The following is a 16037-nucleotide window of genomic DNA, read 5'->3' on the forward strand; positions in this document are numbered from 1 at the left end:
GTGGCGGTTATAAATTGGAAATTGGGTTTTTTTAAATTTAGTATATTGCTAACCCACCAACACCTACCTAACTACTACAGTACTAATTTTCGAACTTTATGATTTGATGGAAAAATATTTTTCCGTTTTAATCACCGATACTATTTTATCATAGTTTTATACTCGTATATTATCATACCTTATTAACTCTCGGTCACGCCATAGGGTAGTACCTACTCTAGTATATAGGTATTAGACACTATAGAATATACTCTAATACTAGTATTACTATATGGGTCACGCCAGGGCCGTATTTAGGGAGGAGCTACAGCCGTTACAGGGTATTGTTGCTCCGAGCGGCTGAGTAGGAGAGGGCGGCTAATTTTTTTATAATTTAAATTTGTATTTTTTTTTTTTTTTTTTTTTTTTATTGGTTAAGCATCAACTACATAGGTTATTAGCTTAAATTTGTATTTTGTATAATGATTAATGAGGTGTATTTTTGTGTTGTCCTTTGGTGTAAAATTCCTAAATACGGCACTGGGTTACGCACGCTTAACCTAACTGATAACGGTTATCATTTATTATTCATTATTTGATTACTTGATCGTTGGTGATTTATTTTGAAATGCTTTTCTTTGTATTTTTCTGAATGGTTGTAATTTTGTATTCACCCATCACACTACCTATTAATTTAAATTGTTTTATTTAATATTATATTTGTAATATTATGTCGATGAAGAGCCTAACACGTCCCGTTGCGGTGGTGCATGCCAAATTTTGTACGTTTGCCCCCTTCCCCCCATACCGATGGTTTTAATACACGCATTGCACTATAATGATACAAAATATTATTATATAATAATATGTCCGTTTACATCTGAATCGCAGTAGTCTCTCTTAGAATATAATATTATAATATACTTGTCACGTATAATCATTATTATATTTTGTCATTCACGCCGCCACTGATTGAGACTGTAAGTGGATGAATAAGATGATGAATTGTATATCGTGCGACGTCGTCATGCGGTTACACAGTGTCTATGGGGTGGCGGGGTAAAGAAAAAATGTCGTCCGTATCGAATTTAACGTAATCCAATTTATTAATTAATTTATTTATTTATTTAGGTTAACCTAACCTAACTTAACCTGTTGCAAATGTATAGTGGTGTTTCCCGACCTTTTCCCCTCACTAACCCTGACCCATATTTTAGCCGTAGTACACTATTCACACACTGACTTATATAATAATATGTTTAATATATATATTTTAATATTATAGGGCATGGTAACCCGATAGCCTGATAATCTACAAATCAGTAAAACAGTAAATCACTAGTAAATAATTAAAATGGTGTTTATTTTAACTAGGAAAACTCATATAAAATCATATTTAAATTTATTAAATTTATTAAATTTATTGATATTGAAAAGCAGACACATTGCATTATGATTATGTTTATGTTAGATATAAAAATTTAGTCCTGCTGAGAAATGTGGCACTGGTCGTCACCTTATTCAAATAGTTGACAAGCACACCGTTATCATATTAGAATAAGAGAATCGTTAAAATTATTTTAACTTATTATTCAAATTACGAGTAAATAAGTTAATAATAATCATGGTATTTGGCGGCACACATATTGAGTCTTCACGGCATACCGGTTGGGATGGTTGGCTGATGTATGGCATATTATACTTACATAGGTACATTATAATCAGTAGTGATGTTATATTATCATTTTATGAGAGTATAGTACTCCGAAGAACGCTAAAATATAGGTATTTAATTTTTTTTTCAGGATAAAAGTATTGAAGCAAACTTTAATTGACAACTAAAAAAATACAATTGCATTTTTAAATTTTTAATACACAAAAACAAAATTATAATAGTGAATTATTTAAATAAATTGTAGGTACACATATAGGTAGAAGAATAAAAAACCTGACGAAGACGATTACGTACGGACAATACCACCGACAATGATTTTTGTGAGATTCATTCAATATTTATTTATTATTTTTACATTTCTGTCGAGTGTCGGTATTTCGGTAATATAGCTGTATAAGTATTGTGTGGGATAAGAGTAAAAAGGTTCTATATGGTGTTTTTTTCGAAATTTCTTTTTTTTAAATATTCCTTATACCTATAAGTTTTCAATGGCGCGTGTTTAAAGCTAGAAATTAGTTTGATATACTAGTTATAACGAATAAGATACACAATGCAAAATGGTGCTATATCTTTGAACAAACCTTAAAAATGTATGCTCTCTTGTAAAATAAGATGGTTAAACATAGAACCTTTTTGCTCTTCTTAGCCCAAGAATTTGGTCAATCACCCTTGACTTGTTATTGGGCGTTGCTCGACGGTTTGGTAAAAACTGCTATGCTTTTATTTATGCCTTATGATTATATATGTATATTATATTATATATATATATATTATATGATATAATCTTAATTAATATGAAATAGAATTCAATACTTAGGCACTGTTTAAATTTCGAATACCTTTTATATTATAGTCAAAAATAAACTAAAATTTAAAAACAATTATGTATACATTTGTGAACATTACTGATTATAATATATATCATATTATAACTAAATTATTATTATATATTAAAACTAATAGTCGTCACACCGTGCGTCGTCGTCGCGAACGCCACCACCGCCGCAACAAGGGTTGGTGCGCCGCCGACGTAGGCGGAGTCGCCGTGGTACTCGAGTACGCGCGTACGTTCGGTATATATATGGGCGCCTGCATTTCGGGACACCTCACTTATCCGGCCGACGACCACGGTACGATTGTGTCCAACTGCTGCCTTCACGCCGAACACTGTCAGTGACGTGCCCACACATACACACCATCGTCGCCGTTTGATATTATATATATATAATATATATCATACCCACACCGTATCATATTTTAAGCGGTAAATTAAATGATATACATAATTACGTTAATTTTCACGAGATTCGATAATATATATTAATATTGAAAGAATTTTGGAAAACAATTTAATACTTATTATCAAAATATTTCGATTTAGGCTTTCAACCGCGGTTCGAATTCATCACACTATCGTGACCCGGTGACGACCAACGCACAACAATTCGATAATCTGTTGAGCATTCCATCTGCCGTGCGCCCGAAAATACCATACTTTTCCGAAATAATATTTCCAAACGTTTATTTCAATTTTCACCCGACGTACCCGAACAGTACTCATTGACGAAATGGCTCACTCCAGTACACTAATCGTCGCCTTCGCCTCAGCACTCTGCGTACACACCGTATTGGCCTACCCGACTTCGGTAAGACATATATTTACTATTTACATCATACATGCATGTATATTATATTATTTTATATTATAATAACGATGTGTTTGATGTCTGCGGTGAACGCAATAATTATACTGCCGATGACGAACTTTTTATCAATAAGATAAACTAAAATACTTAAAAATAATAATATATTTTATGATAGATATGAATTTTTTTTGGTGAAAATCCTCTTGACTGGATGGGCGCCGTTCATTATTTATGTCATATTTTACTCTCATCATCGCTCGTTTTACTCGCGCCAAAGCTGTACGTCCACGTTAAAGACGCATTAATTTGTTTCTAAACAAATCGAACGTGATATAAGTACAAGCCCTTAAGGCTTAAGGTTTCCGCGGTGTCTGGAACGTCGCATTAAAGTCGTTCAAATCATATTTCTACATTTAACTTGGAATGATTCCGATCAAATATTATGTCGACGTTTCGTAACGCTTAAACTATAAAGTGTATTTTAGTAAAAATTAATACATGTCACATAATTATTCTAGAATCGAGATAGTTGCATAAACATTTAACGATAAAAAAAAAATTTTAATTTTGAACAAAGTTTGATTAAACTTTTGATTGTAATGAGCTATCTTGAGCTTTAGGTAATCGAGCAATCGGCTAAACGTATTATATTTTATGTATGAGTTATTATATAGGTATAAAACAAAATTTATTACTGGCTCTTTTTTAATAATTGTTTTATAATAAATTGATATAGGTACGAGATTGAAAATATCTTCAAATCCGAAGGCATAGCTTAACAAAACGTATACAATTTTCCGAGTATGTTATTGATTGTAATCTTGTGCATATTATCATACATTTTTTATGAATATTATGCATTTTTAAAAATATTTTGTTTTTATAAATATGTGCATATTCTACAATATTTCATGTATACCTACAGTTCAAGTTCTAATATTATAATATTATTATCATCTCAGTTTTAGATAATATCTTTTATGGTATTAGTCCGAAACAAAAATTTGCTGTTCCGTTAACATTTTTAAAATATCGTTACAATACCGTTACCCGTTAAATATAAAATTTAAATTTATTTGACTAGGTAATGCATTAGTGTACAATAGGTATACTTATTTTGCAACTGTATTCGAAAGAATATTATTTTGAATGTTGGATTTTAATGTTTTTGAATATTGTATAGCATTGAACAACATTTATGTACGTAATTAATGTCGTGATATTAATGATTTATTTAATAAAAAAAAATTAAATATTATTTTCAAAGAAAAAGCAAGTAGTATGTGTGAAATATTTCAAAGAAAATTTTTCTTTTTAAATAATCAAAAATAAATATACTAGAGTATAGTAGAGTATAGTAGAGTATAGTAGAGTATACCGATCTTGTTATATTTTAATAGATTTAAAACAAATATGTACCGAAGTATACATAATTAGAATACATTTTGTCTTCATGATATTTGACATAGATACGAGATACCTATTTATAATTTGATTTAAATATTAAGAAGTTACCAAGAAAATTCGTAGATGTCTATTCTATTAACTTTTTTGTCTACAAAATACACAACTAAATTATGGTTTTATTCAAATATACAAAATACAATAGTATATTTAATATTTATTAACTATAATGGCTTTGTTATTTTTATTTTTATTTTTTATTGATCACAAAAAAACATCGACAGCAAAGTCTACTAGTTACAGAAAGTTCTTTGTTATTTTGTATTATGCGTATTTCAATTAACTTACTTTTTTAAACTTATATAAGGTACCTCATTTTTTTTATTCAATGTTTTTAAAGGAATGCTCACAATACAAATCTTTAACACAAGCTTAAATATAATATATCGCTCGGCGTTCATACTTTGTTCAATTTTTAGTTTATATATACTAAAATTATAAAATTATAAAACTTTATATATACTAAAATCATTTTTAATAAATGATATAATGTATAATACTCTACGAGAATTAGAATGAAATACATTAAAAAATTCTATAAGCCGCTCTTACCTCGTTAAAGTTTTGAAATATTTTTAAAAGAAACATGTCACACCATTAGGAGCAATGTTAGTGCAATATTACATCTATTTGAGTAACTTATATATACATTTTTATGAAAACTTTTACATTTGTTTTTGAAATTAGTAATAATTTTATTTAAAAAACTTTAATTTAACTAAAAATAGGAATTCAACATTGAAAAAAATAATATTTTATATACTTTGTTTAACTAAATGTGTTAACAGAATCTAACTTGGAGGTCTTTATTCACGAAGAAAACTTTACCCTAGTATTGTTGTATCCAGGCATTCAAATTTAAAAAATTTCAGTGGTCTCTTAACCAAAATCATATTACTTTTTAGCTTCAAATAAGGTAGACCATAGTCATTTTGTTATTAATTAATTTTTTTAAATTTTGTTCTTTATTGTTTGTTATTATTTTAATCCTGATTGTGATTGCATTAAGTACATGACTTATCAGTTCTAATAAACATCAATGAAAAATACTAATATAATTTTACATGTAATAGTTATAAAATTATGAAATAATAGTTATTTCAAATGCAGGTACTTAATGTAATTGTTTCATATTCAATAAATTTATGCTATGAATGTCATCAAAATAGCTACGATCTCGGGTTTTACTTCGATCAATGTTAGCTTTCTATATCTTTAAATCAAGCTTTAAATAATTCTTTTATTATATTAATGTTTAAAAACAAATAATTGTTGGTTGTATAAAAGTGGTTTTGTATGAGTATCTTTATATCAATTACATAATATCAAAGGGATTTAATTTTAGTTCGGAATCTTTAGTGCCTATTGTAATGTTTAATACAATGGCAGAGCAATTTGTAAAACTTTCGTTGCTTATTCGATGTAAGTATGACAGTGTAGGTACCAATTGTCATATGTCACCAATTACTACTCTGCACAGCCAAACCGTGCTATGATTCTAGAATTTTGATTAATTTGTATTTAAATAAGTAAGGCATATAATATTACATTAAAATAAAATAAAAATAACAATAATATACTACAAAAGTATGTTATGCATATAGTTTATACATTTAATGATAACTTCCAGGTATAAATATAACGTTTGAAAGATCTAAAATACCATCGATATACGATTATTGATCAGAAATGTAAATATAGTGGACTTCAAGTATTTGTTTGACACCTTTTCGCAAATACAATGTAAACGTATACCTACACCTATGTGTGATAATAAATGTCTATAAATGATATATATAATATCTCATTATTTCGAAATGTCGAACATTTCTTGCACGAATCTTGTGGCTTTTGGACAACTTTAATGCGTTGAACAGATTCCGTCTAACAATGCGGTAAACATTTTTGACATAGGTAGGTAATACATTTTATATCTGCTTAAATTTAACGACTTTTGACTTACGGGCAACTGTGAATTTCACTAAAAACATTTTCTGGAAGTGTAAAGAATAAATACCTACCTACTCGGTCTTGCCACAAGTTTATCAGTACAAAATGCGATTTATTTTAGCTATTCGTCGAATTTCAAAGTTGGTTGTTAATACAAATATCAATGAAACAGATACTTATAATTTCGTTGGTTTAGTATAGGGTATTCGTTGAGTACGTGACCTACCGATCGCGTGATCTACCGTATATGATATTTGTTTTGTATGCGTGACCTACCGGACCGATAATTAATTTAAAACAGTCAAATTAATTATATAATTAGGTTATTTTATTATTACAGATTACGGATTATATCAATATTAGTCAACAAAATATGAGTATAAAAAAATTTATTAAGTTAAATTACATATGTTTAGCAATACACTTTTTGTACATCACTTAAAAATTAAAAAAAATTTTATCTTGCCTATTGATAGATCATCAAAAAAGAAGAAATAATAATAATAAAAAATAATCGTTTACAATTTAACTGCCAACATTTTAAAGTTTTAAACACGCGATTTCGGATTAACGACAGAACATGTAGGTACTGGTCGTACTGACTGCAATATTGTCGATAATGTTAGAATGACAAAATATCTATTGGTAAAAACCAGTAAAAACCAGTATAATATAATATAATTATAAAGATAAGCAAACATAGGTTGTCCATGCCCATAATATAGATAATCTTCTTGGTAGGTGGGTAGGTCACACATTAAACCCGGTAATCAAGGTAGGTTATACTAAATTCGATTTTCGATCGGTAGGTCACATACTAAACGAATACCATAAATGTAATATTTTGGATAAGAAATATCGGATTAAAATTTTTCAAAATGTCTAAGGATTATCCTGATAGAATATTAGATAAAAATCAAAATATATTTTATCTTTGCTATTTTGACAATATGATTTTGTTGAATTCGTAAAAGTATAGTTTTTACTTTTTACATTTAAAAAATAAAGTTTTCATGTACAAAAAGAAAAATTGATGAAAATTTTGCTAAAATCAAACATGCATGTATTTGTTAATAATTCATGGAATTAAAAAAGTCAAGAATTTAAATTAAATTATTTCTTACTTATCAAGAATAATTCATTTAAAAAATAGTTAAATAACTGCAAGATACCCATAATAATTAGCACAGCACATCGGATACAATAATAAGGATAAATAATTATGCATATTATAATGAAATGTTTTACTGTTCGACAGAAAAAATACCTTCAACTTATAAGTGCACATTTTGTTTGTATAATAATAGTTTAACACATTTAATTAATTCATTATTTCTAATGAGTAATTAAAATTAAAATAGAATATACGTAGATTTTGACCTTTGACTTTTGATAAACATAATTCATATAGAAATATGAATTAATTTAATAATATTTCTATTTTAGGAAATAAATATGATTGAAAAAATTAATTTTGTTAAATTAAATATAAAATTCTTATAATATTATTATTCCCTTTGAAGTCTGATCAAATCGTTAATCAATAGTGTCTTGAATATGAAAAATAAAACAAGTATACTTATATTATACTTAGTAGCGTATATTTTGAATAAAATATGTTTGTTTATAAATGATGAGCTTTGTTTCCAAATTAATTAAATAGTAACGTGTTTATTACATATGAATTTCACAACGTTCTATAATTACTGTAAAACCTTAAGCGGCTTTAGCGATAGGTATGTTTTTTATTTATTTTTTTTTTTTACTCAATTCTGCATTAAAAGATTCACACTAATAAAATTTGGTTACAAATAGAGAATTGTTGTTAAAGTTAGGTACTGTAAAAAAAATAGGTACCTATACGATTTTGAAAGGTAAACCATGTTCAACCAACTTAAGTACAGTATATTATATGGTATTGAACAAATTTTCTTTTGGCAAAACATCAAAAGTCGTTTTATTTGGACACCGAAATCCCGAGTTTGCTTATCTGTTTTGAGCAAATACGAAATATCATCTGATTCGTGTTTAATTCTTTGTCCGTTTAAAAAAATACTTAGGTGGATTCAGCATTTATTTTTATTTTTATTTTGTTATGTCCACGGCGCGACGCACTTTTATATCGAAGGTGTAGCCGTGTATTTTAAGGGTTTACAGATCACTCCCGAATTTTCTGAGAACATTTTCAAAAATTAAGTGTATTATTATAGCTATATATTATTTTTTAGTATAATATCTGTTAACAATTTCATTTTCTATAAAAATAATGTAACTTAACTACCTATAGTTAATTTAAAAGAAAAAAAAATAATTCAAATTATAAAATGTATATTATACTTATTCCATATTAATTGTGAAAATACTTAATATTCTTAGATTTTGTTTATAAAGAAATAAAATGAAATTTAAAAATAGAAGTTGTTTTCATTTTTTCCTTATACGACAACCCTATTTTTAAAAAACTCCTAATTTATTGCGATGTATTAATAGGTAGGTATTGTTATGAAATTATAAATCGAACTTAAAACAATTTTTTCTTAAATATGAATATTGTTCCTTGATTTGTTGATGTATCATATGTTAACAACATATATATGCGTATTATTTATTTATTCATCAATCATCCGGCGATTCATAATTATTTCTGGATGTAGTTTAGTTGAACATTTAAAAACAAATAAATTATATCATATATATCATATATATATTATGTCGATATTATTGGTATTTTTTGAATGCTAGATAAAAAAAGTAGATAACATTTTTATAAAAACGCAAAAATAAATATTGAGAGATTAGTGCGCGGCATTTGGTTATCGGGTGAGTGCATATTTATTTTTTCAAACATCACCTGCAACAGACAAAAAGGGGAAATAAAACATAAAACAAAACGGAACAACAGCGATATTAATTAAATTTATGGGCGACAACAAAAACAAGGCGTTAGTTCAATTACGTAAACGTTTTAACAAAATATCTTTCACGTTGTCCTAAAAAAAAAAAATGTAATATTATGAACGGTGACGAACATGCAGTTTGACAAAATTTTAAATCCTTTCCAAGTTATGATCAACGCCTACAGGTACCTCTTTAAAATAATCGGATTTATTAAGATAACTACTTTATCACTGATGGTTGTTCCGGGACGAGTCAATTTAAACTGGCATGAGTCCATTAATGGAGTCAAAATAAGGACAACAATGGGCGACCGTGCGCGAATCAGAAAAGTAAAAAAAAAAAATATAACGTTTACAATGTACGATTAACAAACACCAGACTAGCCGACGTCAACCTAACCCAACCTGACCTGTCTATAGAATTAATATTTTGGGGATCGAACAATTTCCTAGATTTTGGATTAATATAATATATATGATTGTTATTAGGTAATCACTAATACTGTGTGAGATATTATGTACGATTTGTGCGTATGAAAGTATACAGTGTTAATGTTCTATAAATATTTTGATATTATTAGGAAATCTCAATTAAAAAAAAATAATGAGTGATAGAACTGTAATGAGTATCAATTTATTATTCTGTTTTGCTCAAAGCTTAAATATTCGTGTGATTAAATTTATGACTACAGTGATATGATAAAATTACACCATTTATTCAAGAGTCTTTAAATAATGTTAATTATTCATGAAATATTTAAATTTAGTTTAATAATTTCCATATGTAACATATTATGTAAATATAAAAAATAATTTGATAAATAATATATTACATATTATATTATATTCTAATGTTTCATTACATTTTCTTTCTATATTTTCTATCTAATAAACTTCATATTATTTGAATTGGTTTCATTTGTAAACTGTTTTAGAATATATTTTAGTTTCGTAAATTATGCTAAATGTTGTTTTTTTAGTACTATAATTTGATTGTTCAATATTGCATATTATTTTAAATATTATTCCGTTATAAATTATAATACGAATTTGGGAAACATTTCCGGTAGCATTTTGGGTTCCTATTGGAATTTAATAAGGCGATATAATACTTCATTGTTGTTACATAATTTTGAATTGCAAGAATGTTATAAATGTCAGTATTATTATTAACGGATCAATGGATCCGTCATGTACATGTCTGGAATCTTTAATAGATAATCATAATTAAATCGAAGAAAAACGTGTATTTAAAATAATTAACAGAAATAAACAATATCATGAAAATCATCTAAATAACTAGAAGTTATGAGTATAGTTATTTTTCGTTTAAATATCAAATTTTGTGAAAATTTTAACTTCAAAATATTATAAAAAGAACAAAATATTATAAGAAATCTTGTACTACAAATAAGATTTTTGACCGAGAAACAGTTTTTATCAAAATCTAAAAATGTCTATAAATTACTAAAAAGAAAGCTAAAATATTTTGAAAATTACATTACGACTGTACGTATAGTACGTATTACATTACTTTAATATGTTATTTTCTGAATTGCAACAATGAAACCTAATCGATTAACGTATTCTCGCGTTTGCACTGTTTCTTGTCTGTATTTCCTCCTCAAATTGTTAAGAAAATCGCATATAGAATTGTTCTACTTTCAATGTTCGTTCCTCTACTCCCCAACCGCACTAAAAAAATGTAACCTATTAGAATTATTAGATTGAATTTGATGAAAGAAATTACCCACATGAAAACGTGTAAAAAATCAAAAAAAAACACTTCACTCCCAAACCAAAACATCCGTTTAAAGTCTAAAATGTACGTCATAATATAATATGGTCCTGAATGTATATGTTTCACTCGGGTTCTAAAATTTAGCGATTTACGAATTTGTCAGTGCAGCGACGTTTTGTTCAAGAAACGACCTGAAGGTCCGGTCATCACATGCATTGCAGCGTAGTTCAATTTTATTTTTGTTGCCGAATGCGTGAATAAATAATATAATACTGCAATACGTTCTAGACGTAGGAAATAGCGTTTCCCGGAGTTTTCATAATAGTTCAAAATAAAAATTAATAGCATAATATGTTTAATAATTCAGTAGCGAACCATTCCTATAAAAGCGAAAAACAGATAAAATCTATACCCGGTTTGTTAATAATAATAATAAATATGTTTAAATTATATGGATTTAAACCATTTCAGACGAACACAATGAAATAATTTTTTTTTGATACGAACCAACGATTACCTACGAATAAAAAACAATTTATATATTTTCGTATAACAATGGGTATAGGTATATAAAAACCACACACACACACACACGTCAATCGCGTGGTAAATATCATTAAGTATTAATATCAATTTACAACTATAATCAACTAAAACTGTCGAAATATATCGACGTAGAGTTTAAAAGCTTAAGGCTGACATTAAAAGTCAAACTTCGAAAGTAATAAGTTTTGGAAACACAATAATATGCATGCTCGATTTGTCTCGTGTTGTGGTTCAGACGGTGGTGTAGTCATTGGCGAGATATTACCCACAATAATATAATAATATGGCTGCATACTAGTTGCGTCCCGAAAATATTTACGAAAAAAGGTCTAATCCGAATTGCGGCCCGAGTTTGCATCCCAAAAAAACTCGGGCCGCAATTCGGAAGAAATTTTTACCGCGGGACGCAACTAGTAGCCACCCAATAATATATATTATAAGTCACAGCCTTTATTTTTTTTTTCATTTAATGAGTTTTAATTATTTCAACGAAATCTTTGTTATACGATGTTTAAAAAAAAATAAAAAAATAAAAAAAATAAAAAAAATATTTAATAAATTAAATGACTATAGGCTGCAATAGAGTAATAAAAATAGTGTATAAATTATTTTAATTTAGCAAAATGTACTTAAGTTACGAGTTGTTTTATTAGGTCGCTGTTCTGATGATACCGATAATGATGATAGGTATCTTGTGGGAGGTGTGGCTTTAGTCTGTGGATTTTGGTTAATTTCCCGATTTTCAGGTGAAGGGCTCCTTCTGTTGTGTTCAGTTTCGAATGAAATTTTTTAAATCGTTCTTTGGTCCATGTGGTTAGGTATGGTATAGTATTCCAGTGTGGTCGTGGAGTTGTGTACCCACAACATATTTTGTATTTATGGTTATAAAAAAGGCTGCCCGCTACGGCAAGTGTTAAGAAAGCACGATCGATGGAAATTAAATTATAATAATATTTTCTTGGTTATTAGTCTAACTGTATCAAAACCGTGTCGTTCAGTTTCTCCGATCTGTTTAAGTATACATATGCATGTACATAGTGCATTATGTGTCTGAAAAAGAAATTCTCGTTTTCGTCGTTTTTATCGTATAATTCATACTGATATTTAATAACGATCAAAATCTATAATATTACTTTCAAAACTCGCGTAATAAAAAACAATACGAGTATATTATTATATTATTTCAACCTATTATATTATTATGATATGGGTAATCGATTAGGAAGTGCATTAAAAAATCGCGCCCTTGCACACTACCAAGTACCAATCACACACCATATTATGTTTATACACGGGTTATATGACTTTACAAGACGTTTCCTGTAAAATAGGACGTGATTTCGGCGTATGTGACGGCCGACGCTACAACTAACCTAACCTAACTAATAAAAAAAAGTAGTTGTAGAAAAAAAATGAAAAAAACAAGGAGTCGAGGACCTTATAGGAAGACTATAAGAACCCGATGGATCGACGTAATCACACCAGACACTTGAGGGGGATAGACCATATTATGATGTAACATCTGAGCTGACCTACAACAGACATGGAGACCTCTCGAAGGCAGCAGTGGTCCTTAATGGGACTGGTAAGCCGAGGAGGAGGAGGAGAAGAAGAAGTCGTGTTTCAAACGAAATATGGGTTTTCAAAAAGTCATAACGATCGTATTGCACGTCAACAATCGTGATATTATCAAACATTTGAAGAAAAAAAGAAAGCGTAGAAAAATAATACTATTCAAATAGTCGTCATACATAAATGCGGAGAAAAGAGTACCTATGTTCGATGCTCAAGAACGTCAACAGCTGCACACGCCGAACGACGACGATGTTAATAAGTACGCTAAAAACGTCTAAAATATTCCAATGTGTGACATTTCACAAAAAGCCGAAAGCGCACCAAATCTTGTACGATGACACTGTTCCTATTGGTCGTTTAATACGAATCTGATTTCGATATTCGTATAATCATTACCGCGACAGACGTCGTATACGAAATAGTTTAGGTCGGCGCATTAGTCTTTCGTAACAATCGAGATATATGAACATTTTCTATCACTCTCCGATGTTTGCTGCAGTAGAGAAAACGTGATTATAAAAGTGTATTAATACAACCGGTGATGAGCGGGTGGATGTAAATATAGATTAAAATTTTTTCGTGTGTCCGTTCAGCAGGGAAATATCGAAGAAATCCGTTTTTCGAATGACCCAATACCATAATATACTACATTAGTACAAATATACGTCGTGCGTCGATCAGGTGTGGCCGTTGACGCAGGCTCATTCGTCGTACAATATAAAACTACTTTTCGCGTATATAAAACCGAATACATTATACAAAGCTACCTACCTGTGCGCGTTGTTGTTTCTCGGCAATAATATTATTTATACAAACACGTCGATTTCCACCAACAAGTGTCATATGTTCTACGTACCGAAATTAAACGAAGCACTCGGTTGAGTACAATAATATCATTAAATTATCCTTAAATATATTTTGTTCGTTTGTTTATTTTTCAATCGATACTCCGCGTGCATTGCAGCTCCTTAACGAAAATATTAAATGCGCGTATGACGTATAATACATATGCGTGTATAAAATATATATTGTGTCGGAATTTGAGCGTCTCTTCGGTTTATTAAAAACAATATTATTTTAGATTCTGAGCGCGCGGAGCGAGGAATAATGTATCGGTTTTACAATGATGTTTATTTATTTTTATTTTTTATTTTGTAAACACTTTTTCTCCCTCTAAACTTGCTCAAAAGTATCAAGTGTAGCATTTTTTCTGAAAGGTAATCTTATTGAGCTGGTATTTTAGACAGGTCATTTTTCGATTTTCGAAACGGCAATCGAAATAAAAGCGGTTAAAGGAGAAAAAAACGTGGGGTTTCACGGTTTTACGATTTCATAATATTAAATAATTACGGACGACGTTTTCTACCAGAAATATTGCTCTGAAATGAAAAACGACAAGAGATCTTTTTTTGTGTGTGTTTTGGATTTTGTTTCTTACGGTTTAGTTCGGATAATTTTAGCCATTTTTGGGATATTTATTATAGACATTTTAATTTTGGGAGTTATTTTGTTGTAATTCGGTTGAAAACATTCGTAAAAACTTGAAATTTGGGTTGTCTACTCGTATTAGCCTTACCTAGACATGGTAAAATTTTCAAAACACTTGAGCGATTTTTTAAACCTAAGATTTGAAAATGTTTAATAATCTATAATATTATATCCTAGACAGATAAACCGTGTCCGCTCAGAATCGTTTTTCGTTTACAATGATATAATATCATTGGATTCAAATTTAATCTAATCCATTACAGTAGCCCACTATATAGTAACTTACTGTACAGCAGAGCGACATCCACGACTTACCCGCTTTTTTTTTTTCTTAACTCGGTACATTTTCAAAGGGCCATAGCTGGTCGGGACGTTTTCGAGGCAGTTTCGTCGCTTTTAAAACTGTACACAACAAGTCATCATGACTGCTGTATTGCCGAACACTTAATGTATACATTTTAAACAAAACGTTTTTGGCTTTTTGTTTTATTTTTTGTCGTTCGCATAATGAAACCAAACAATGTTGTCGGATCAAGTCATATTCTTGTTAAATATTCTTAAAGTGCTTTCGTACGCAGCAGCCAAACTATATTTAATTCTATTGTACGTGATGGTCTAATATGTAAATAACTGCAAATTTGAATTATTTTAAACTTTTCGTTTATTCTTTTATGTATAGTTTATTAATGTATTCTAGTGAATTCTGTTATGTTTACTGGTATATATTTTACCGTAGACTTAATACTGTATAAATAAGTAGCTTTGAAGTCCAATTATCCAAAATTATTTTTGTTCTTGATGTCTCGTTAACAAAAAACGATAGCGAAAGATTTTAGTATAAAATTAAATTTTAATCGTTCGGTGAAATACGCACAGTTACGCCAGTGATAGTTTTCGGATGATATTTTGTCACTTTTTTCTTTTTTAATTTCCAATCAATATGTTTGACGCAGTGGCGTAGCCAGGGGGGGGGGGTTTTGGGTGTTATAACCCTCCCCCTCAGCCGTATTTATATCAAAAATATAATGTTTATAATATAGGAATACAATCATTTGGTCGTGGTAAAATGTATTCTG

The 16037-nt window shown here is 29.0% G+C and overlaps 1 protein-coding gene across 1 annotated transcript in view; it reads left to right on the plus strand.

Moving 5' to 3' along the window:
• The first annotated feature begins 2746 nt into the window (after positions 1–2746).
• Positions 2747–16037, plus strand: part of LOC107163751 (uncharacterized) — a 49972-nt gene continuing 36681 nt past the window's right edge. Inside the window, exons 1-2 of the mRNA XM_015511312.2 lie at positions 2747–2918; positions 3036–3300. Of these exons, the coding sequence (XP_015366798.2) occupies positions 3223–3300 (78 nt within the window). The 5' untranslated portion in view covers positions 2747–2918; positions 3036–3222. The remainder of the gene's footprint in view (positions 2919–3035; positions 3301–16037) is intronic.

The sequence above is a fragment of the Diuraphis noxia genome, unplaced genomic scaffold (genome assembly GCF_037042655.1).
Source record: "Diuraphis noxia isolate RWA-SAM2 unplaced genomic scaffold, SU_Dnox_SAM2 contig0003, whole genome shotgun sequence".
Lineage (NCBI taxonomy): Eukaryota > Metazoa > Arthropoda > Insecta > Hemiptera > Aphididae > Diuraphis > Diuraphis noxia.